Source organism: Carcharodon carcharias, chromosome 26 (assembly GCF_017639515.1).
Source record: "Carcharodon carcharias isolate sCarCar2 chromosome 26, sCarCar2.pri, whole genome shotgun sequence".
Taxonomy (NCBI): domain Eukaryota; kingdom Metazoa; phylum Chordata; class Chondrichthyes; order Lamniformes; family Lamnidae; genus Carcharodon; species Carcharodon carcharias.
In genome coordinates, this window is record NC_054492.1 from 23,436,396 (window position 1) to 23,459,896 (window position 23,501).

The 23,501-nt window shown below is 42.9% G+C and overlaps 1 protein-coding gene across 1 annotated transcript in view; it reads left to right on the forward strand.

Annotated features, from left to right (window-relative positions):
- The first annotated feature begins 6,725 nt into the window (after window positions 1-6,725).
- Window positions 6,726-23,501, forward strand: part of map2k1 (mitogen-activated protein kinase kinase 1) — a 54,100-nt gene continuing 37,324 nt past the window's right edge. Inside the window, exon 1 of the mRNA XM_041175150.1 lies at window positions 6,726-7,368. Within this exon, the coding sequence (XP_041031084.1) occupies window positions 7,289-7,368 (80 nt within the window). The 5' untranslated portion in view covers window positions 6,726-7,288. The remainder of the gene's footprint in view (window positions 7,369-23,501) is intronic.

Sequence of the window (23,501 nt, forward strand, 5' to 3'; positions counted from 1 at the left end):
GCCAATGTAGGTCAGCAAGGATAGGTTGATAGGTGAATGGGATTTAGTGTGAGTTACAGCATGAACAGCAGTTCCCTAATCCCATGTACCAGCATTTTCCTTCATCATTTTACTTTAATTTTCTTTAACCACCTGCTTATGCTCTTCTTAAATGTTGGCAGTGTCTCTGATTCAATCACAACCCCACAGACCTCTGTGTAAAGACCTCTGAAAATCTAGACACAGTGATTGGGTGTTTCTAAAGTCGTAAGTGTATTTTGCCATTAGTGTGAATCAAGCACATTTTTCAACCAGCTCATAATTCTTAAATAATAAATAAATCAAACAAGCAAGCGTGGTTCGATTATGTATGATAATGAACTTGAGTAATAGAACATTGAAACTAGCCATTATAACTCATCAAAACTATTGGAAGCAGCATTTAAATCCTGACAGTTTCACAGAAACCTCTAGGGAGCTAGATAATTATTATTTTTTCCCTTTGCAGCGGTTCAATGGAGGTTTCCAAGTAATCATACAGAACCCATGACCTTTCATGTCAAATTAACGTTGAAATCACTGCGGGACCAAGCAGCTAATGGAGCAGGAAATTTAACTGTTTAAGCTAATTCAGAGAGGAGGAGAGAAGTTTCAGAAATGCAGAAGTATAAACCAAGGAACTAGTGAAGGAGAGACAAGTGAGCTGGAACAAAAGTGTGAGAGGTGAGAGAGAGAGGGACTGGTTCTCGCTCAGTACAAACGCCACAGAAACCTTCTGCTACATAAAGTCTTGGATGTGGTACACAATCATTAAACTTCATAAGTGACTATTCAAAGTATCAAAGTAAATATATATGTTTTACATATATATATATAGAAAGCCAGTCACTTCTGTGCAAATTTTCTTTCTTGTTTATCTTTTTTTATTCATTCATTGGATGTGGGCTGAGCTGGCATTTATTGCCCATCCCAAATTGCCCTTGAGAAGGTGGTGGTGAGCTGCCTTCTTGAACTGCTGCAGTCTATGTATTGTAGGAAGACCCACAGTGCTGTTAGGAAGGGAATTCCATGATTTTAACCTGGCATCAGTGAAGGAACGGCAATGTAGTTCCAAGTCAGGATGATGTGTAGTTTGGAGGGGAACTTCCCGGTGGTGGTGTTCCCATGCACCTGCTGCTCTTGTCCTTATAGGTTGTTGAGGTTATGGGTTTGGAAGGTGCTGTCAAAGGAGTCTTGGTGAGTTGCTGCAGTGCATCTTGTAGATGGTACACACTGCTGCTATTGTGTGTCGGTAATGAAGGAAGTGAATGTTTAAGGTGGTGGATGCGGTGCCAAAATAACTGCTGCTTTTCCCTGAATGGTGTCAAGCTTCTTGAGTGTTGTTGGAGTTGCACTCATCTAGTCAAGTGGGGAGTATTCCATCACACTCCTGACTTATGCCTTGTAGATGGTGGACAGGCTTTGGGGAGTCAGGAGGTGAGTTACTCTCCACAGAAATCCAAGCCTCAGACCTGCTTTTGTAGCCACAGTATTTATATGGCTTGTCCAGTTCAATTTCTGGTCAATGGTAACCCCCAGGATGTTGATAGTGGGGATTCAGCAATGGTAATGCCATTGAATGACAAGTGGAGATGGCTAGATTTTCTCTTGTTAGTGATGGTTATTACCCGGCACTTGAGTGTTTCTTGTTTCCTGGCTTCTCCCAGGAACAGGAGCCAGGAATTTATAACTGATTGTCAAACTTTACCACCTGTTTGCTCCAGAATCATACTTCTACCCACCTATGTAATCTTGTGAGGGAAAAGTTCTGATAAATGTCCTGAATCCCAAATGTAATTACATGGAATACTAAAATATCTTTACATCTCTCACCATTTAATGGAGACTGATAGATTTCTGGATGCTAAAGGAATGAAGGGATATGGGGATTGTGTTGGAATATGTAGTCATGATCTTATTGAATGACAGAGCAGACTCAAAGGGCTGAATGGCGTACTACTGCTCCTATTTCTTATATTCTTATCCTCTGAGCCACAGCAGTACAGGGTTTATTATTCCCTGTACAACATTTCATTTTCTCAGTTTGTATTCATCCTTTTGTATGAAATTCTGATCCAATCGAATAACAAGTAAACTAATTTTTGATGGGTATGTTCTAACTTTGCACGATTCTGTTGGGATAAAAAATGAATCTTCACTTTCATGTGAAATGTGAAAAGCCGTTTTCTCCAATTCACAATCTAAATAATCTGCTTGCATCTACATCATCCATTCCTCGCAGAATTTAAAGATTTGGATATGTCCCGTTCCCGGTTTGCATTCATCCAGTGGAAACAAATTCTGTTCTGTGAGTCTCTCCTAATAATACCAGACCCTAAGATCTAGGATTACCTTTGTTGTTGTTCCCTGCACATTCTCCAATCCTCAGTGTCCTCAATATTCTAAATGTCGCCTCACTAGTAATCTACACAAGGTCAGGATAACTTGTTACATGAGAATGATTTAATCTTCCATTGATGTTTTAGATCATATCATAAACCAAAATAACACACTTCTCAATAAGATTACTGTCTTGTAATTACTCCCTTATTCCTGATATTGCTAATGTTTTAAAAAAAAATTATGGAGTTAATTCAAGCAGAATTGCAGCCCCATTACCCTGCCGGTTGGCCATTTTCAATTCGGTGGATGTGGGATATGGTGGTCTAACACATTGAGTCATGAAACAAACAGAGAATGGGTTAGGACTGAGATGGGAGGCAGCAAGGAGGGTGTCATGGCTTGAGTTCTGATAGTTTATTTCACTAATAATGAAAATGAATTGAAAACTTTAGAAAACATTAATGGCTGATGCCTTCACATTCTATGTTGGGCAAGTGATTTGTTGCATCAAATCCTTAGTTGACTATCTAAGTTGGCTCCAGGTTTGGCAGTTCCTCAGTGCCTTCTCTCCTTTGCAATGTTATCTATTGTCCTTCCCCCACTGGAGTGCTAGGGAACTGGAGCACTGGGTCAAAATCCTGGAACTCCTTCCCTAACAGTAGTGTGTGTGTACCAGCACCACATGATCTGCAGCGATTCAAGAAGGCAGCTCACCACCACGTTCTCAAGGGCAATTAGCAGTGGCAAATAAATGGTAGCCTAGCCAATGACACCCACATCCCATGAACAAATAAAATCACAGAATCTTTACAGTGGGGAAGGAGGCCATTCAGCCTATCGAGTCTGCACCGGCTCTCTGTGGGAGCATTCCAACTAGTCCCACTCACCTGCCTTGTCCCTGCAAACTTGCACATTATTTCTTTTCAGGTAGCAATCCAATTGCCTTTTGAATACCTTGATCGAACCTGCCTCCACCACACTCTCAGGAACTTTGTTCCAGACTCCAACCTCCCTCTGGGTGAAAAATTTTTTCCTCACATCACTTTTACTCCTTTTGCCAATTATTTTGAATCTGTGCCCTCTAGTTCTTGACGTCCGCTTGAGTGGGAACAGTTTCTCACTATTTACCCTGTTCATACTCCTCAGGACCTTGAATGCCTCTATCAAGTCTCCTCTCAGCCTTCCTTTCTCCAAGGAAATTAGTTCCAATCTATCCTCATAACAACAATTCTTTATTCTTCGAATCACTCTCGTGAATCTCCTCTATACTCTCTCTGATGCCTTCACATTCTTCCTCAAGTATGGTGCCCAAAACTGGACACAGTATTCCAGATGAGGCCTAATTAGTATTTTTTACAAGTTCAAGATGACCTTCTTACTCTTGTATTCAATGCCCCATTAATAAAGCCTAAGATACTATGTGTTTTATTAACGTCTCTCTCAACATGCCCTGCCATCTTTAATAACCTATGTACATATATACTGAGGTCCCTTTGTTCCTGCACCTCCTTTAGAGTTTATTTTATATTGTGTCACCATATTCTCCCTGCCAAAATGAATCACCTCACACTTCACTGCATTGAACTTCATCTGCCATTTGTCTGCCCAATCCACCAACATGTCTATGTCCTTTTGAGCTTCAAGACTATCCTTATCACAGTGACAACATTTCCAAATCATTTGAAATCATGCCCTGCAGACCACAGTCTAGATCATTAATACACATTAGGAAGAGCAAAGATCCCAACGCTGACCCCTGGGGAACTCCACTACAAATTTTCCTCTAACCTAAAAAACAGCCATTTATCACAATTCTCTGTTTCCTGTTACTTAGCTAATTTCTTATCCAAGCGCCTACTTTCCCTTTTATTCCATGAACTAGAATTTTGCTCACAAGTCTGTTGTGTGGCACTGTATAAAATGCCTCTTGAAAACCCATATACACAGCAACAGTTGTTAGCTCCTCAAAAAACTCCAGAAAGTTAAACATGATTTTCCCTTAATTAATCAATGCTGGCTTTCCTTAATTCCTTGTCTAAGTGACTGTTGATTTTATCCCGAACTATAGTTTATAAACAAAAACGAAGTTTGTGGCTGGGATTGAAGATCATGACTTCAGTCTTCCCAATTTTATTTGGAAGAAATTTCTGCTCATCCAGCACTGGATGTTGGACAAGCAGTCTGACAAATTAGCAACATGGAAGAGCCGAGAGAAGTGCTGGTAGAGTTGGGTGTCATCAGTGTACATATGAAACCTAATGTTGTGTTTGGGGAGCATTTAGATGAAAAGTATGAATAATAGAAATTAAAAATAGAAACAAAAACAAATACCTGTAAAAGTGACCATGAAACTGCCTAAAAACCCAACTGGTATAGTAATGTCCTTTAGGGAAGGAACTTGCCATTCTGACTCCAGTCCCACATGTGATTAGCAAGTCACTCAGTCCTTTCAAGCTCATATACTGTAGTGGTTCAAGAAGGCAGCCCACCACCACCACCTCTGCCTCAGGAAAATTGGGGATGGTTAATAAATGCTGGCTTTGCAAATGAGAATGTTATCTCATCATGTTTCTGACCGGAAATTGTGCACCAAAACCTATTATGGTTGCTAGCTAACAGGGAGTGCTAACAGTATGTTTGAATGAGGTTTGGAGGAGCTGTGTCAGGAGGCTTGAGAGTGGCTGAGAATTGAGGGAGCTCCATGGAAGGTGAGGGCCAAGAGAGAACAGAAATTGCTGAGCGTTGGGGATATGGAGCACTTCAGAAATGGAAATGTGGCCACAGGGCAGCAAAGGCCTAATGGCTGATAATGCATGCAAGGGGAATTGAGGCAAGAGACAAAAAACAAGTAAATACATGAAAGTAAAGTAATATTCCTAATTTAAAATAATATAGAGAATGAAACTAAAGTTTAAAACTTATATGTACAGAAAACTAATATGGGGACTGGGTTGAGAAACATTTCAAAAATGTGACCTACAGAGCCACCTAATGGCCAGAGTTACAATTACACCATGACATGGTCAGAGGAAAATTAAATGGGAAACGTGGACATGAGAATTTACAATGGAAAAACTTGATAGTGTGACCAAAAAAAACCCTGAAAACAGGAAGTAAGATTAATAGTTAGAAAGTGTATGCAGATATTTCATTTTGAATATTGATTCTCACGGCGCACATGGAGTGAAGGCCATGTGTAGTTTTCAGGTGAAGTGGAATTTGACTTAGGAACACAATATTCAGGCATTTATCAGCCACCTTTAATAAAACACTTTAAAAAGTACAACTGATTGTAAAGTGCTTCATGACATCCTGATGGTCTGTACTAGCCTATGTAAACTGTTATAAATTCTTATGTCCATATTTATAATAGGGAATGCCTATGTAAACTTGTTACACTGCAAGGGCATGCCTCCTGTTGGCTGAGGTACTGCAGTGTCTCCACTGCACTATTGTTTACAGTTCTAGGTGCCACATTATAGGAAGAATTTGTACACGTTGGAGAGAGTGCCGAAGCAGTTTACAAGAATGGTTCCAGGGATGAGAAACTTCAGTTACGAAGATAGATTGGAGAGGTTGTGACTGTTTTCCTTGGAGAGAAGGTGGCTAAGAGGAGATTTGATAGAGATGTTCAAAATCACCAGGGGGCTGGACAGAGTAGATAGAGAGAAACTGTTCCCACTGATAAGAGGCTCAAGAACAAGAGGGCTCAGATTTAAAGTGATTTGCAAAAGAAGCAAATATGACGAGAAAAAACTTTTTCACACAATGGTTCAGGTCTGGAAATGCACTGCCTGGAAGTGAGGTGGAGGCAGGTTCAATCGAGGCATTCAAGAGGGCATTAGATGATTATTTGAACAGAAACAATGTGCAGGGGTACAGAGAAAAGGCAGGACAATGGCACTAGGTCATAAAGCTCATTTAGACAGCCGGTGCAGACTTGATGGGCCGAATAGCCTCCTTCTACACTGTTAGAATTCTGTGATTCACTGGGAGCGGGGTGTAATTATAGCATTTCCATTCTAAACGTGGGCACAAGTTTATAATAAAAAAATAAGGTTCACTCAGATGCAAGATATTTAATAATAAAGCAATTTTGTAGAGATCACACAGAAACCCAAGTTATGATACCAATTCTAAGTACATGGGTTGATACATTAATCTACTTTTCCCCAGATAAAACTGTATATATACCCCGTGTTACTGCATTTGTAATAGTCTGTATAGTTCCAGATCTGTCATATTTCCTTTAGTAACAGCACCTTTGTTCCTCCTGCACTGTTGTTGTTGTGCTCGGTCCGTGGAAAGGATGCTTCAGGACTGTCCTGTCTGAAAAAACACTCAGCATTTGGGCTGTCTTGAGGGGCGACAGCGTGCGCCGCTGAGTTTTAAATAGCTTGCCTTTTTTTTTCGCGAAGGTATCAGTGACGCATTTCCGCAAATCCGGGTTGGGATCGACGATTTTAGGGTGGGGGAAAAAAATGTGGTCAGATTATTCGGGCTAACCCACAGCGGCTGCTTGCGAAGTATCACTGGGCAGAGTTTGAAACAAAGTAACCGAGCGGCTGCAGCCTTGTTACATTGTGAGCAGCGGGGACAGCCACCCACGGCATCGGACTTCAGTGTGGGATCCTTCCGGGGACGGGCACGGACAGGGGCAGGGGGAGGCAGCCCAGCTCGGAGGGGCTGTTTTAGGTCCTCAGGAAGCCAGAAGATCGCCGCGTTTGACGCTTTCGCGGTCAAGCCGGCCGTGCCTCGCCAAGGGGGAAGGCGGAACTGAATTGGTAAACTAGAAACAGGGACACATCGGCACCTTGAGGAAAGACCCAGCTCCCAGAGCAGTGAAAAAAGACACACGTGTTTGTGTGTGTGAGAGAGAGAGAGAGAGAGAGAGACAGAATCCAGCCCCTTCGCCCTCCGGCCAACCATGCCCAAGAAGAAGCCGGGACCAATACAGCTGCACCCGAGTCCCGAGGGATCGGCTTTGAACGGGACCACTTCCGCAGAGTAAGAGAATTCGTGCCCATCTGAGATTATACTCATGTACCAGTAACAGCGACAGCACTGATTTCTCGCATTATTTTTACGGGTGAATGGTAAAGAGAGAATTGTGTTCCTGTGAGGATGGCGGGCTGGGAATATCCAGGCAATGACATTGGCCAAATTCAGAGCAAGGTTTAACATGGGACCCTCTGGACCCTTGATGTGGGCCTGCAGTAAGGGAATTATTTTAGATAGGGCGCAGTACATCATTAAAAAGAGTTTTCTTTTTGCCTGCCACTGCAATCACGTATATCGAAAGCGTTCAATGCAAATAAACCTTTGCCATTTCCCGATGATAATCATTATGCAAACATTGTAGTTACAGTACCTGGTGCAGTACGCGTCTAGACTTCGGCCTCATCCGCTACGGACTTGGAAAAATCTATTTAGCTATTTAATCACTTAGTTGATATCCTGGGAAAGGGGAGGGTGGGTCAGAACCAAGTGTCATCTTCAAGGAGTGAAATTTCAGGGTTTGAGTATAATTGGATCAGAGCACACGGATGTAATTCAGTCTCCATTTTAAAGTAATAGATTCTCTCCTTTTAAAATTCCCGTTATAAATTCTAACAGGGACATTTACAATGGAAACTGCCTATGTAAATGTCACGCTGCAATTACAACCACCTGCCAGTGGTGGCAGCGCACCTCCTCGGTGAGGTGTAATTACAGCGTTAGAAGCTTACTTTCAGTTACCACTGTAAGTGTGGACATTGGAATTTAAAATGGTTCAAGTTGACAGGAAGTGCATGTAAATATAAGACTATTAATATAAATTAATATCACTATATTAAAAGTCCAGGGATATGAAGAAATACTTGTGTGTTTCCATGGGCTTTACAATGTCAAAAATAGTGGTGTTGGGAGGGATTTTTGGTCTTCAGTTGTACACCAAAAAATGAATCATCACAAACTGAAAACACATCAGTCACCTCAGGCAGTAGGAATGGCTGTGTATTAGTCAGAGGTCTACAGAAGAAAAAGGCCCTTTGGTCCATCGAGTCTTTGCCAGTCAAACAAATACCTAACTATTTTAATCCCATTTTTCAGCACTAGGCCCATATCCTTGTATGCCGTGGCATCACAAGTGCACATCCAAATACTTCTTAAATGTTATGAGGGTTTCTGTCTCTACCACTCTTTCAGGCAATGAGTTCCAGATTCCCACCACCCTCTGGCTGAAAAAATTCTTCCTCTCATTGCCTCTAAACCTCCTGCCCCTTACCTTAAATTATGCCCCCTGGTTATTGATCCCTCCACCCAAGGGGAAAAGTTCCTTCCTGTCTACTCTAACTATGCCCCTCATAAGTTTATATACCTCAATCTCCTCTGCTGCAGGGAAAATAACCCCAGTTTATCCAATCTCTCCTCATAACTAAAACACCCCAGCCTAGGCAACATCCTGGTAAATCTCCTTTGCATTCTCTCTGGTGCAATCACATCCTTCCTATAATGCGGATTCCAGGACTGCACGCAATACTCTAGCTGTGGCCTAACCAGCATTTTATACAGTTCCAGCATAACCTCCCTACTCTTATATTCTGTGCCTTGGCTGACAGGTATTGCTGACAGATTTCCTCCTTGTCTCTCATTCTCTCTTCTCAATGCACTCCTCGTTCCTTCCTCCCACCCATTCTCTTTTCTGGATTCCTATTTCTCTGTTTCTCTCCCCCGCATCAGATTGGACCGACTGTTATTTGGGGGAGGAGGGGGGTGACCCCATTTTTTTTTTGTTGAAAATTATTTAGAGTGGTGAGCTTTCCCAACATTAATAGCAATAATGAAATGTCAGCCTGATGTTAGAGCATGAAAATACGATCAGATTAACATAACGTTTTTGCCTCGAGTTCTCCCTGCACTTAATGACATTAAATAAATGTGCCCACCTTCAGAGGGCAGATGGGGCCTTGGTTTAATGTCTCATCTGAAAGATGGCCCCTCTTACAGTGCAGCACTCCCTCACTACTGCTCTGGAGTGTTGGCCTTAATTTTGGGATCATGCGTTTGGAGTGGGGATAATCATTGAACTCCAAGGCAACAAAGCTACCTACTGAGAGACAGCTGACACTTGTGTCTCTGAACCTGAGTCATGGGGCACCGTGCCCACTCTGAACAGTATCAGCTGGCATCCTGGCCAAAGGGAGTTCCAAAGATAAGCTAAAAATTTTCTTTTTTCTTTGTGGGGCAGGAATACTCCTCAAGGGTCCAAAAGTCCAAGCTGGGCTGCTGATGTTCCAGCTCCCCCTCACTCCCCACAGAGTGGACTCTCCCCCTCACACCCTCCTACTCCTCCAACCACCCTTCACAGTCAGCCATGGCTCAGTGCATAGCACTCTCACTTTCCAAGTCAGGAAGTCATGGGTTTAGCTTCTGCTCCAGACACTTGAGCACATAATTCAGGCTGACATTTGCAGTGCTGAGGGAGTGTTGCAGTGTTGGAGATGCCATAGTTCAAATGAGACATTAAACTGAGACCCTTGTCTTCCTCTCAGGTGGTTGTGAAATATCCCATGGCACCATTTCAAAGATGAGCAGGGGAGTTCTGACCAGTGTCCTGGGGCCAATATTCATAGGCAGTGCATAGAAGATTCATGAGAATGGTTCCAGGGATGGGGAACTTCAGGTATGTGAATAGATTGGAGAAGCTGGGGCTGCTTTCCTTGGGGAACGAGGTTGAGAGGAGATACGATAAAGGCATTCAAAATCATGAGGGGTTTGGACAGAGTAGATAGAAAGAAATTGTTTCCATTGGCGGAAGAGTCAAGAGCCAAAGAACATCAGTTTAAAGATGATTGGCAAAATAACTAAAGGTGACATGAGGAAAACTTTTTTTTTTTAAACACAACTAGTGGTTAGGATTATTGCCCATGAGTGTGGTGGAGACCTATCTATGCACAAGTTGGCTGTTGTGCTTGCTACAGCAGTGACTACATTTCAGGATGTACCTCATTGGCTTTAAACAACTCTGGGACCTCCTGAGGCTGTGAAAGGCGCTATGTAAATACAAGTATTTGTATATGATCCTCTGCCCTGCCTCAGGCACTCAATCTCCAGGTGCAACTTGCTGTCCTGCTACTATTGAGGCCTAGCTTTCAAAATGGACCCTGTATGCTCAGGGTGTGGAGCTTAAGGTTTCCCTATTTCTCTTATACAAGAAAGCAAGAAAAATACTAGGAACAAGCGATAAGAAATCTAACAATGAACCTGAAACTGGAAGATGAGAGTTTGCAATTCCTTGTGGTCGGTTTGTGTTGAATCAGTTGAAAAGAAATGGGTGTTGTAACTAGAGGGTGTGTGGAGACTAGAGTGACGATACCTCTCCTACATTTGATGGCGACCAGAAGCAGAAGGTTAAGTAGCTTTAGTTTGTGACTGATGACTGTCAGGTTCAATGTAAAACACCAGTAATAAATCAACAAGGGCAAAAATAGAATAATAGATTACAACATAGAAACAGGCCATTTGGCCCATTGTGCTCATGCTGGCTCTCCGCAAGAGCAACTCAGTTAGTCCCTTTCCTATAATCCTTCAATTTTTTTTCGTTTTTGAAAATCACGATTGAATCTGTCTCCACCACACTCATGGGCAATAATCCTAACCACTAGTTGTGTTTAAAAAAAAAAAAGTTTTCCTCATGTCACCTCTAGTTATTTTGCCAATCATCTTTAAACTGATGTTCTTTGGCTCTTGACTCTTCCGCCAATGGAAACAATTTCTTTCTATCTACTCTGTCCAAACCCCTCATGATTTTGAATGCCTTTATCGTATCTCCTCTCAACCTCGTTCCCCAAGGAAAGCAGCCCCAGCTTCTCCAATCTATTCACATACCTGAAGTTCCCCATCCCTGGAACCATTCTCATGAATCTTCTATGCACTGCCTCTAAATCCTTCACATCCTTCTTAGTGTGGCATCCAGAATTGGACACAATACACCAGTTGAGGCCAAACAGTGCATTATGCAGTTTTAACATAACTTCCATGTTTTTGTATTATATGCCTCTTTATAAAGCCCAGGGTCCCGTATGTCTTTTTAACCAATTACTCAACCTATCCTGCCATTTTTAATGATTTGTGCACATTTACCCCCAGGTCACTCTGCTTCTGCACCCCCTTTAGAATTGTGCCCTTTATTTTGTACTGCTTCTCCTCATTCTTCACACTGCACCACTTCACATATATCTGCATGAAATTTCATCTTTCACAAGCCTTGTCTTTTCCACCAGCCTGCCTGTGCCCTCTTGAAGTCTTTCACTATCTTACTCTTGCTTCTAATTCGTATGTTCGTACGTACTCAGTTCACAATACTTCCAAGTTTTGTGTCATCTGCAAATTTTGAAATTGTGCCTTAAACACCAAGTTTAAGCCATTAATTTATATCAAGAAAAGCAGTGGTAAGAATCCCTGGGGAACGTTACTGTATACCTTCCTCCAGACCGGAAACCAACTATTCTCCACCCAACCAACTTTGTATCCATGCTGCTAATGTCCTTTTTGTCCCTTGGTTAAACTTTGCTGACAAGTCTATTATGTGACACTTTATCAGACACTTTTGGAATCCATGTTCACCAGATCACCACATTACGCCTGTTAACCTTCTGTGATGTTTTCAGGAAGGAGAAGCTGATAAGAATTATCAACAATGGATTAATTGAAAATATTGATGGTGCTGATTGCTGAGGTGATTTAATGTTCGCTGTGCCTGTCCTGAGGCAATGAGCAGAACCTTGCTGCCTTAGTGTTTAAATAATGGGTGGGACAATTCCTAAGCCCCACCCTTGCTGGTTTAAGAAGTCCGCCCACCTGTACAAACTTCCTGGAGGCAGCCAATTAACAGGCCAATTCCAGGAGCCCTGGCCAGTTAATGACAGGTGGGTTGGGCAGGTGGGAGGACCAATGGGAACGCTCGAGGCTGTAGGCAGCTGGCAGTCCTGCTAAGAGACTTGGGCACTGCCACTGTAGGTGGGGGATCACGGAGACCCCTCAGGATGGTGGAGCCTTCTGAAGGCTTTAATAGAAAAAGGTTGAAGTAAACTGTGGCCTCAGCTGTCGGCCATCATTGTGGAGGGGGGATAGCCTGCAGTTGTGGCTCTCTGGCACTTGTGGCTCCAGGGGCAGAAGAGTAGGGGGAATTAAAGGAGGCCTTGCTGATCCCCCTCCAATTTTTCCGGGAGGCTGCTTCCAGCCACCTGCCGGGATTTGGCCTCTGTGGGAAGCTCATCCGTTGCTGTTAAGATCCCACAGTGTTACCAATTTTCCAGTAAGTGGATACATAATTGCTCCTAATTAGCCACCCGCCCTTGCTGAATGCATAGCTGCTGCTGGTGTCATCTGCCTCTGGCAAGCTCACTTGGAGGTGGGAACATGTTGGACAACTGCCCTGACGCAAAATATTTTAAAATCCACTCCACCCACACCACACCTCCTTCCACCTCCAAAGCCGTCTCCGAGCAGCTGATTAGATGCCATCCAGTCTCTGCAGGGCACCAAGTCTGTTGGACTCCGCAAACTTGTGCTTGACAAAGCGAATGGGGTCAGCAAGGCACCGGTTTACAGCTGTGATTGCTCAGAGTGGGAGCTGTAGGCTACTGAAGGGCTGATTGGCCCCACTTCCACAGGAGTAAATGCCCAATCAGGGTACGATTCACTCTGTCTGACTGTTGTACATCAGAACTACTTTTCTGAAATTTTAAAATTCCACTGTTTTTGGTCATCAGAATCAGATACCTCTAACCCCACGTTCAATTGCACCTATTTAGGAGAGTTATGTCTACATCAAAAATATTGACTTATTGAGAACTCACTTAAATAGGGGTCAGCTTTGTTTAACCTGCAAAATGTCTTTTAGATAATTGCCACATAATGTGATAAAGACACAATTGCATGAAAGGAACAAGAATACATATAGAAGTAGAACAAAATTCTCAACATAAATAGAGAAATATATAAAATGAAAAATGATGCCACAGGTGTGAAAAGAGAGACAATTGAATCGTTCTGGAAAATGAACACTGACACGAATGACATTCGGTGAATGTGTAGAAGGGAATATATTTTATAAAAAGCTTGATTATTTATAAGAATATAGACATTGATTTTTTTCATACTATATTGGAAAGTTTCAGTTCCAGATTGGCTAGGATTATGAAATGTTTTTTTTTTAGGATACAGATTGGGGTTAATATTTTCAAATATGGTTTTTAAACTAGATTATCTTTGGAATTCAGGAAGAAAATTGCTGCAATTTTAGCGCAGGATAACAGTTTAATAGTCAGCTGTGGCTCTGTGGGGTGCACTCTCACTTAGGAGCCAGAAGGTTGTGGATTAAAATCTCACTCCAGCGGTTTGAACACAAAAATCCAGGCTGACACTCCCAGTGTAGTACCGAGGGAGTCCTGCACTGTTGGAAGTGTCAACCTGAGATGAGACATTAAACTAATGTCCCGTCTTCCCTCCAAGGTGGTTGCAAATTATCCTATGGCACTGTTCAGAGAAGAACAGAGGAGTTCTCCCTGGTTATCTGGCTGATGTTTATTCCTCAACCAACATCACATGCTACCAAAACAAAACACAGATTATCGGAACATGAGTAGCTATCGACCCTATCTGTTCCCCAATGCCTAGAAAACTTTGATCAAATCACCCCTTGACCTTATAAATTCCAGGGAATACAATCCTAGTTTATGGAATCTGCTCTTAATTTAACCCTTGGATTTCAGGTATCATTCCAGTAAATCTACACTGTACTCGCTTCAAAGCCGGTGTATCCTTCCTAAGGTGTGGCGCCCAGAACTGCTCCAGTAACTCCAGATGTGGCCTAACCAGGGCTTTGCATTGCTGAAGCATGACTTTTACTCTCTTGTATTCGAATCCTCTAGATATAATGGCCAGAATGCCATTAACCTTTTTGATTATTTCCTCTATCTGTATGGGGGAGGATGAGGAGTGGGGGGGAAGATAAGGAGGGGAGACGATGGTGTAGTGGTATTTATTATTTTCGATGCCTAGGTTAAACTGTTATCCTGCGCTAAAATTACATAAATTTTCTTCCTGACTTCCAAACATATAGTGGTAATCCAGAGACCCAGGGTAATGCTCTGGAGACCCAGGTTCAAATCCCACCACGGTAGTTGGTGGAATTTGAATTCAGTAAAAATCTGGAATTAAAAGTCTAATGATGACCATCAAACCATTGTTGTAAAAACCGATCTGGTTAACTCTTGTCCTGTAGAGAAGGAAATCTGCCATCCTTACCTGGTCTGTGACTCCTTACCTACATGTGACTCCAGACCCATAGCGATGTGGTTGACTCTTAACTGCCCTCTGAAATGGCCCAGCGAGCCTCTCAGTTGTATCAAAACCACTACAAAGTCTCAAAAAAGGAATGAAACTGGATGGACCACCTAGGCACTGGAAACGACAGCAGTAAACGCAGCCCTGTTGACCTTGCAAAGTTGTCCTTACTAACATCTGGGGGCCAAAATCAGCAGAGCTGTCTCACTGAATCGTATCTGACAAATAATGTCCCAGGCACCACCTTCACCATCCCTGGGTATGTCCTCTTCCACCGCAGGACAGACCCAGCAGAGATGGGGGCACAGTGCTATACAGTCAGGAGAGAGTTTCCCTAGGAGTCCTCAACATTGACTCGAGATCCCATGAAGTCTCATGGCATCAGGTCAAACATGGGCAAACAAACCTCCTGCTGGTTACCACATACTGCCCTCCCTCAGCTGATGAATCAGTATTCCTCCATGTTGAACACCACTTGGAAGCACTGAGGGTGGCAAGGGCGCAGAGTGTACTCTGGGTGGGGGACTTCAATGTCCTTCACCAAGAGTGGCTCTGTAGCACCACTACTGACCGAGCAGGTTGAGTCCTAAAGGACGTAGCTCCTAGACTGGGTCTGCAGCAGGTGGTGAGGGAACCAATAAGAGGGAAAAACATACTTGACCTCATCCTCACCAACCTGCCTGCCACAGATGCATCTGTCCATGACGGTATCAGTAGAACTGACCACTGCACAGTTGTTATGGGGATGAGGTCCCGCCTTCACATTGAGGATACCCTCCATCGTGTTGTGAGGCACTACCACCATGCTAAATTTCAAACAGACCTAGCAACTCAAGACTGGGCATCCATGAGGCGCTGTGGGCCATCAGCAGTAGCAGAATTGTACTTGAACACAATCTGTAACCTTATGATCTGGCATATCCCCCACTCTAGTATTACCATCAAGCCAGGGGATCAACCCTGGTTCAATGAAGAGTGCAAGAGGGATGCCAGGAGCAACACCAGGCATATCTAAAAATGAGGTGTCAACCTGGTGAAGCTACAATACAGGACTACTTGCATGCCAAACAGCAGAAGCAACAAGTGATACATTGAGCTAAGCAAACTCACAACCAACAGATCAAATCTAAGCTCTGCAGTCCTGCCACATCCAATCGTGAATGGTGGTGGACAATTAAACACCTCACTGGAGGAGGAGACTCCACAATTATCCCCATCCTCAGTGACGGAGGAGCCCAGCACATCAGTGCAAAAGATAAGGCTGAAGTATTTCCTACAATCTTCAGCCAGAAGTGCCGAGTGGAAGATCCATCTCGGCCTCCTCCGGAGATCTTCAGCATCACAGATGCCAGTCTTCAGCCAATTCAATTCACTCCACGTGATATCAAGAAACAGCTGAAAGCACTGGACAATGCAAAGGCTATGGGCCCTGACAATATTCCAGCAATAGTACTGAAGACTTGTGCTCCAGAACTTGCCGCACCCCTAACCAAGTTGTTCCAGTACAGCTACAACACTGGCATCTACCCAGCTATGTGGAAAATTGCCCAGGTATATCCAGTACACAAAAAGCAGGACAAATTCAACCCGGTCAATTACTGTACTTGCTTAGCAATAACCTGCTCACTGACGCCCAGTTTGGGTTCCACATTCCACAAGGACCACTCGGCTCCTGACCTCATTACAGCCTTGCTTCAAACATGGACAAAGAGCTGAACTCCTGAGATGAGGTGAGAGTGACTGCCCTTGATATCAAGGCCGTTTTTGACTGAGTGTGGCATCAAGGAGCCCCAGCAAAACTGGAGTCAATGGGAATCAAGGGGAAAACTTTCCACTAGTTGGAGTCATACCTAGCACAAAGAAAGATGGTTGTGGTTGTTGGAGGTCAAGCACCTCAGCTCTAGGACATCACTGCAGGAGTTCCTCAGGGTAGTGTTGTCGGTCCAACTGTCTTCATCTGCTTCATCAATGACCTTTCTTCCATCATAAGATCAGAAGTGAGGATGTTTGCTGATGTTAAGCACAATATTAAACACCATTCATGATTCCTCAGATACAGAAGTAGTCCATGTCCAAATTCAGCAAGACCTGGACAATATCCAGGCTTGGGCAAACAAGTGGCAAGTAACATTTACGCCACACCAGTGCCAGGCAATGACCATCTTCAACAAGAGAGAATCCAACCATCGCCCGTTGACATTCAATGACATTACCATCACTGAATCTCCCACTATCAACACCCGGAGGGTTACCATTGACCAGAAACTGAGCTGGACTAGCCATATAAATACTGTGGCTACAAGAACAGGTCAGAGACTAGGAATCCTGCAGTGAGTAACTCACCTCCTAACTCCCCAAAGCCTGTCCACCAGCCACAAGGCACATGTCAGGAGTCTAATGGAATACTCCGCACTTGCCTGGATGAGGGCAGCTGCAACAACACTCAAGAAGCTCAACATCATCCAGGACAAAGCAGCCAGCTTGATTGGCACCGCATCCACAAACATTCACTCCCTCCACCACCGACGCACAGTGGCAGCAGTGTGTACCATCTATAAGATGCACTGCAGGAATTCAACAGGCTCCTTAGACAGCACCTTCCGAACCCACGACTACTACCATCTAAAAGAACAAGGGCAGCGGATAGATGGGAATACCATCACCCTGGAGGTTCCCTTCCAAGTCACTCACCATCCTGACTTGGAAATATATCACTGTTCTTTCACTGTCGCTGGTTCAAAACCCTGGAACTCCCTCCCTAACAACACTATGGGTGTATCTACACCAGATGGACTGTAATGCTTCAAGAAGACAGCTTACCACCACCTTCTCAAGGGCAATTAGGGCTGGGCAATAAATGCTCACACCCCATGTATAAATATTTAAAAAATAAATCATTAACTTGTTGAGTAGTGGAACAGGCTTGAAGCGCTGACTTTGCTCCTCCAGTTCCGATCATCTTAACACAAAATGTTACAAAGTGAATGTAAAACTGTTGGTAGTTGGTAGAACTAGCTGCAATGAGAACAATATCGCTTTGTGTGATGTTGTTAGGGAGTCAAATCGTCATCACATTTGCCTAGAAAACAGTGGTTATCATATTCCCATACATTGTGGTGGCCTTTGAAATGTTCTGAACAATGCAAATGTTTTACCTTTTTTGTTGATGGTTGCATTAGAGTCAGTGACTAAAGCTGGTGAACGGCTTTGTTTATTTCATTTCCTCCCTCTAACTGCAGGTGAACATGCTACAGGTTCTTCACTCTGAGAGAGCTGCTAGGATGCCTTAAAAGTGACTTGTTCCCCATTTTTCTCACCAGCTGTTTAGACCAGAATGATGACATTTACATCTCATTAGCAAATGTAGCCTCTTTCCATCACCACCTTGCCCTTTTGCGTTGATGTTCTTGTGGACAATTATCATTTTGCATTCCACTTATATTTGCCCCTCTGTCATTTGATATGTTATTTTAGGGCTTCTCCCTCTTTTGAACAGCTCACTTTTAAACATCTTCATCCTCTTTTTCAAATCCCTCCATGTCCCTCCCTATGTTTGTAACCACCTCAAATCCCACAACCCTCTGTGATCTCTGTGTTCCTCCAATTCTGGCATCCTGATTTTAATCACTCCATTTATTTCATTGGTGGCTGTGTCTTCAGCTGCCTGGGTTCTAAGCTCTGAAATGGCTTCCTTAAACATTTCTGACTCTGCTCCTTTAAGATGCTCCTTTTAAAACTTATTTCTTTGCGCAAGGTTTTGGTCACCTGTCCCAATATCTTCTTCCTTTTTCCAGTGTCAAATTTTAAATTGATGATGCTCCTATGAAGAGAGATTTTTCTAAGTTAAAGATGCTATAATAAACGAAAGTTGTTGTTAATACGCTCCATAAAGCATGATAAACCCTTGATGTTCTTGTGGACAATTATCATTTTGCATTCCACTTATATTTGCCCCTCTGTCATTTGATATGTTATTTTAACCCAAGGGTTAATAGGCCTCAGTCATCTCTCAGCCACTCATCTGTAGAGTGTGCGTGAGGACAATTGAGGGTCAGAACAATCCCAAGGTGACATGCCAGTCATTTCACCTACTTGCCCGTGAAACAGAATGATAGAAGGCTTTAGCACATTAATCTGGAGCTAGTTCCAGGTCAGAGTTATCTAAAGTAAGAACAGAAAGAAAGACTTGCATTTATATATTGCTTTTCATCATCACAGGATGTCTTGAGGAGCTTTACAGCCAATTAATTACTTTTGAATTGAAGTCACTGTTGCAGTACAGGAAACATGGCACCCAATTTTCACACATTAAGCTACCACAAACAGTAATGTGAAAATGTCCAGATATTTCTTTTTGTTGATTGAGAGATAAATGTTGGTTAGGACACCAGAGATAATTTTCCTGCTCTTCTTTGAAATAGTGCTTTAAGGTCTTTTACATCCCCTCGAGCAGGAAGATGGGGCCTCAATTTAAAATTTCATCCAAAAGACAGCATCTCTAACACTGTCATTCCTTAGGTAAAAGCAAAATACTATGTTTCAGATTTCCAGCATCCATAGTATTTTTTTCCGCCTAAAGATTGGAATGTATCACCAGAAGTATCTACAGAAGCCAAGCCAATCTTAACATTTAAGGGAGAAATTAGATTCCTTGCCCATCAAGTCCTGGAGTGGGACTTGAAACCAGAACTTCTAGCTCAGAGGCAGAGATACTACCCACTGCACTGCAAGACTTCCTGGGTTTAGAACAAGATCATTAAAATGATAAAAGGATTTGACAGGGTCAATACAGGGAAACTATTTCCTCTGTTGGGTGACCGAACAAGGCAGCACGATCTGGAAATCAGAGCTAGATCGCCATTCAGAAGTAAAACTATTACACAAAAGGTATTGGAAATCTGAAACTCTTTTTCCCCCTCCACCACCAAAAATCTGCGCGCGCTGGAGATTTCAAGGCTGAGATTGATAGCTTTTTGTTGGGTAAGAGTATCAAGGAGTGGGTAAATGGAATTGAGGTACAGGTAAGCCATGATCTAATTGAATGGCAGAGCAGACTTGAGGGGCTGAATGGCCTCCTCCTGTTTCTAATGTTTCTGTGAACCCTTGATAACAGGCAGTGGGCGTGTGCGTAAATTAGAAATAATTCCAGCCCCAGCTCCTCACTCAGCATGGAAAATTATTTTCCGCTTTATTTTTTTGATAATGCTTCTGATTTGTTTTCGAAAAAAAAAGGTGAGATGAACATTTTGAATAATTTACAAAGAGTTTTTGTTAAAAGCAACTCTTCACAGTCTCCATGGTAACTTCAATTCTATGATACCTGACAGCGTCATGACAACCAACTCCAGTATCCTCATATTATTATATAATACATTCAGTATTTTGGAATTATTTTCTGATTTTTTTTCTCTCCACTATATGTAACAATATTTAGATTTTAGGATTTGTGGAATGAATTGTTTAGTTGACCCAAGTCTTTCTCTGATTAAAATAATGATAGTAGCATGTGTAGCTCTTGTGAAAATTGAATTTGTGCATTGAGTATTTCAGTCAACACTAAAAACTTACATTTATATAGCACCTTTAACAGTAAAATGTCCCAAGCTGCCTCACAGGAGTGCCATCAAACAGAATTACACACTGACTCACATTTGGGCATTTTAAGACAGATGATCAAAGTTTGATTTGATAGATAGGTTTTAGGGAGCGTCTTAAGAAGGCAAGGAAGACAGACCGGTAAAGACCCAAGTTTGATCCCAAGTCTGTGTTTAGCTGGCAGACTTTAGCTTGGTCATGTAATTGGTCTTGGGACGCTGGGTTAGGGAAGGAATAATTGGCCTTGGTTCCTGTTCGTTATTCACATCTACCCAGTGGCTTGAAATGTGAGTTCATACCTGACAATAAGGTGATGATAGACAAGATTAGTCTTGGTTGTGATGTACCTACAGCCAAATAGCTTGCCAACAATCATTGTCAAGGCGCAGGGATAGATAATGGGCACTTGGGACAAAAGGGCAGGCACCCACCGAGCTGTACCTCATTATCTTCAGAAGAGGTAAAAGGAAAGAATTGGCAAGAGGGAAGAAGAGAGAAAGAAAACAACACTGTGCTATATGCATCAATTTTTTTTTTATAATACTCCTCTGAAGAACCTTGGGATATTTTGTTAATTTTTACATAATGCCTTTATTGCTGCAATTGTATAAAAACTTTCATGCCCTTAGGTTAGCCCAAAGCGTTTCACAGTCAAACATTGGACTAGTAACCCAGAGGCCCAGGCTAATGCCCTGGGGGCACGAGTTCAAATCCCACCATGGCAGCTGGTGGAATTTAAATTCAATTAATTAATAAATCTGGAAAAAACCTTTGGGGAAGAAAATCTGCTGTCTTTATATGGTCTGGCCTACATGTGACTCCAGAGCCATCGTAATGTGGTTCTTAACCGCTCTCTGAAATGGCCAAGCAAGACACTCAGTTGTGGCAATTAAGGATAGGCAACAAATGCTGGCCTTCCCAGCAACAGTCGCTTCCCATGAAAAGAATTAAAAAAAAAAAACCAAGGCAACCAATTTCAGCTTGTCGGGTTCCATAAAGAACAATGAGATCAATTGCCAGTTATTCTTGTTTTAGTTGTTGGTGTTGGCTGTGGGAGGACGCCAGGAGATCTCTCCTGCTCCTCTAATAGTGCCATGGGATCTTTCACATCCACCTGAGAGGGCAATGATGTCTCTGGTTTAACAACTTGTTCAAATGACGATACCTCTGGCAGTACAGCATGCTCTCAGTACTGCATTGATGTATTGGTCTAGATGATACCACCCACTCCTGCAGTAGATCTTGAAGCTCCTGACTTGGATGAAAATGCTCCCACTGAACCAAGCTGAGCATGGGCATGTGTTGAATCTTACTCCACCAGAGTCAGTACCTTCAGCAAAGGAGGGAGGGAATAAGACTAAAATTTAATGCGGCTTTGAATTTCAACCAAGGTCTACCCTTCAGTCACCAGTTCAAGGATTACTCTGTCCAAGATCTAGTCATTGGACTGAAGTGATTGTGATGCAGACATGGTCAGAGGCTGTGACTCCTGCAGACTCAGTACGCTAGCTGCCATTGAGGTCACTGGTATTTTTGTGTGGAACTGTAGATGATAGCCCTTGTTCTGTCTGTGCAGTGTTTTTAAATTTGGGTACATCTCTGAGACTAACACTGACCTCTGCATAAGCAAAACAGACTATTCTGTCCTCGGTGATGAGCTGCCATGCGAGGAGGGTCATTAACCTTCCAGTGTGTGCATAAGGCAGACTGTCACAAGCCACGCAGTATCAGGCACTTTTCCCCTGTGTGTCTTGTACATGTACAGGAATTGATACCAGATGGGAATGGATCGTCACCCAGTGCACATAGTGTTTGATGATGAATGTACTCATACAAGCTGATGCAATCCATTTTTAGTGATTAGACATGGAGGTTTGCATCCTTTATTTGTCTCAAATCCATTTACCAGATGCTGCATCAAGGATTTTCACCTTTATTGACCTGACTGGTGCACCTAGTCACCCAAAGTCAGAGCCACTCAGCTATGTGTCATTATGTTTAAAGTGCTAAGTGCCAGGATGTGACATAATGAGCACGTCCCATGGGCACTTCAATGCAATGAATGAGATGGTGAACAAGCAGATAATGCAGACTTTATCAGGGATATAGATGATGGATGATTAATATTCTCGTGACGATAGAAGGCTGTCTGATCTGGTAATGAGACGCCGTGAGGAATGAGTTGTATATGACCTTGATAAGTCACCGGCAACAAAGTCAGGAGTCAATACCACAAATTGGACGTACAGTATATTAATAATACAGAGGCCCAGGCTACTGAGAGCATGCTGTACTGCCAGAGGTATTGTCATTGGTGGCTTCAACTACCTGGTCCTCCGCACTGGAATTCTCTCCCAAGACTACTTTATCTCTTTCCTCCTTTAAGATGCCTCTTAAAAGCTACCTCAGTGGCAAATGGAATTTAATCCAGATAAACGTGAGGTGATGCACTTGGGCAGGACAAACAAGGCACGGGAATGCACGATGAATGGTAGGACCGTGGAAAGTACCGAGGATCAGAGGGACCTTGGTATATGTGTCCACCGGCCCCTTAAGGTAAGGGGTAGATAAGGTGGTTAATAAGGCATATGGGATACTTGCCTTTATTAGCCAAGGCATGGAATATAAGAGCAGGGAAGTTATGCTGGAACTGTATAAAACGCTGGTTAGGCCACAGCTAGAGTATTGTGTGTAGTTCTGGAATCCGCATTACAGGAAGGATTTGATTGCACTAGGGAGAGTGCAGAGGAGATTTATCAAAATGTTGCCTGGGCTGGAGTTATGAGGAGAGATTGGATAGACTGGAGTTATTTTCCCTGGAGCAGAGGAGATTAAGGGGGGACATGATTGAGGTGTATAAAATTATGAGGGGCATAGATAGTGTAGACAGGAAGGAACTTTTCCCCTTGGTGGAGGGATCAATAACCAGGAGGCATAGGCTTAAGATAAGGGGCAGGAGGTTTAGAGGGAATGTGAGGAAGAATTTTTTCACCCAGAGGGTGGTGGGAATCTGGAACTCTCTGCCTGAAAGGGTGATAGAGGCAGAAACCCTCATAACATTTAAGAAATATTTAGATGTGCACTTCTGATGCCATGGCTTACAAGGTTGGGGGTCTAGTGCTGGAAAATAAGATTAGAATAGTTAGGTACTTGTTTGATCGGCGCATACTCGATGGGCTGAAGGGCCTTTTTCTGTGCTGTAGCACTCTATG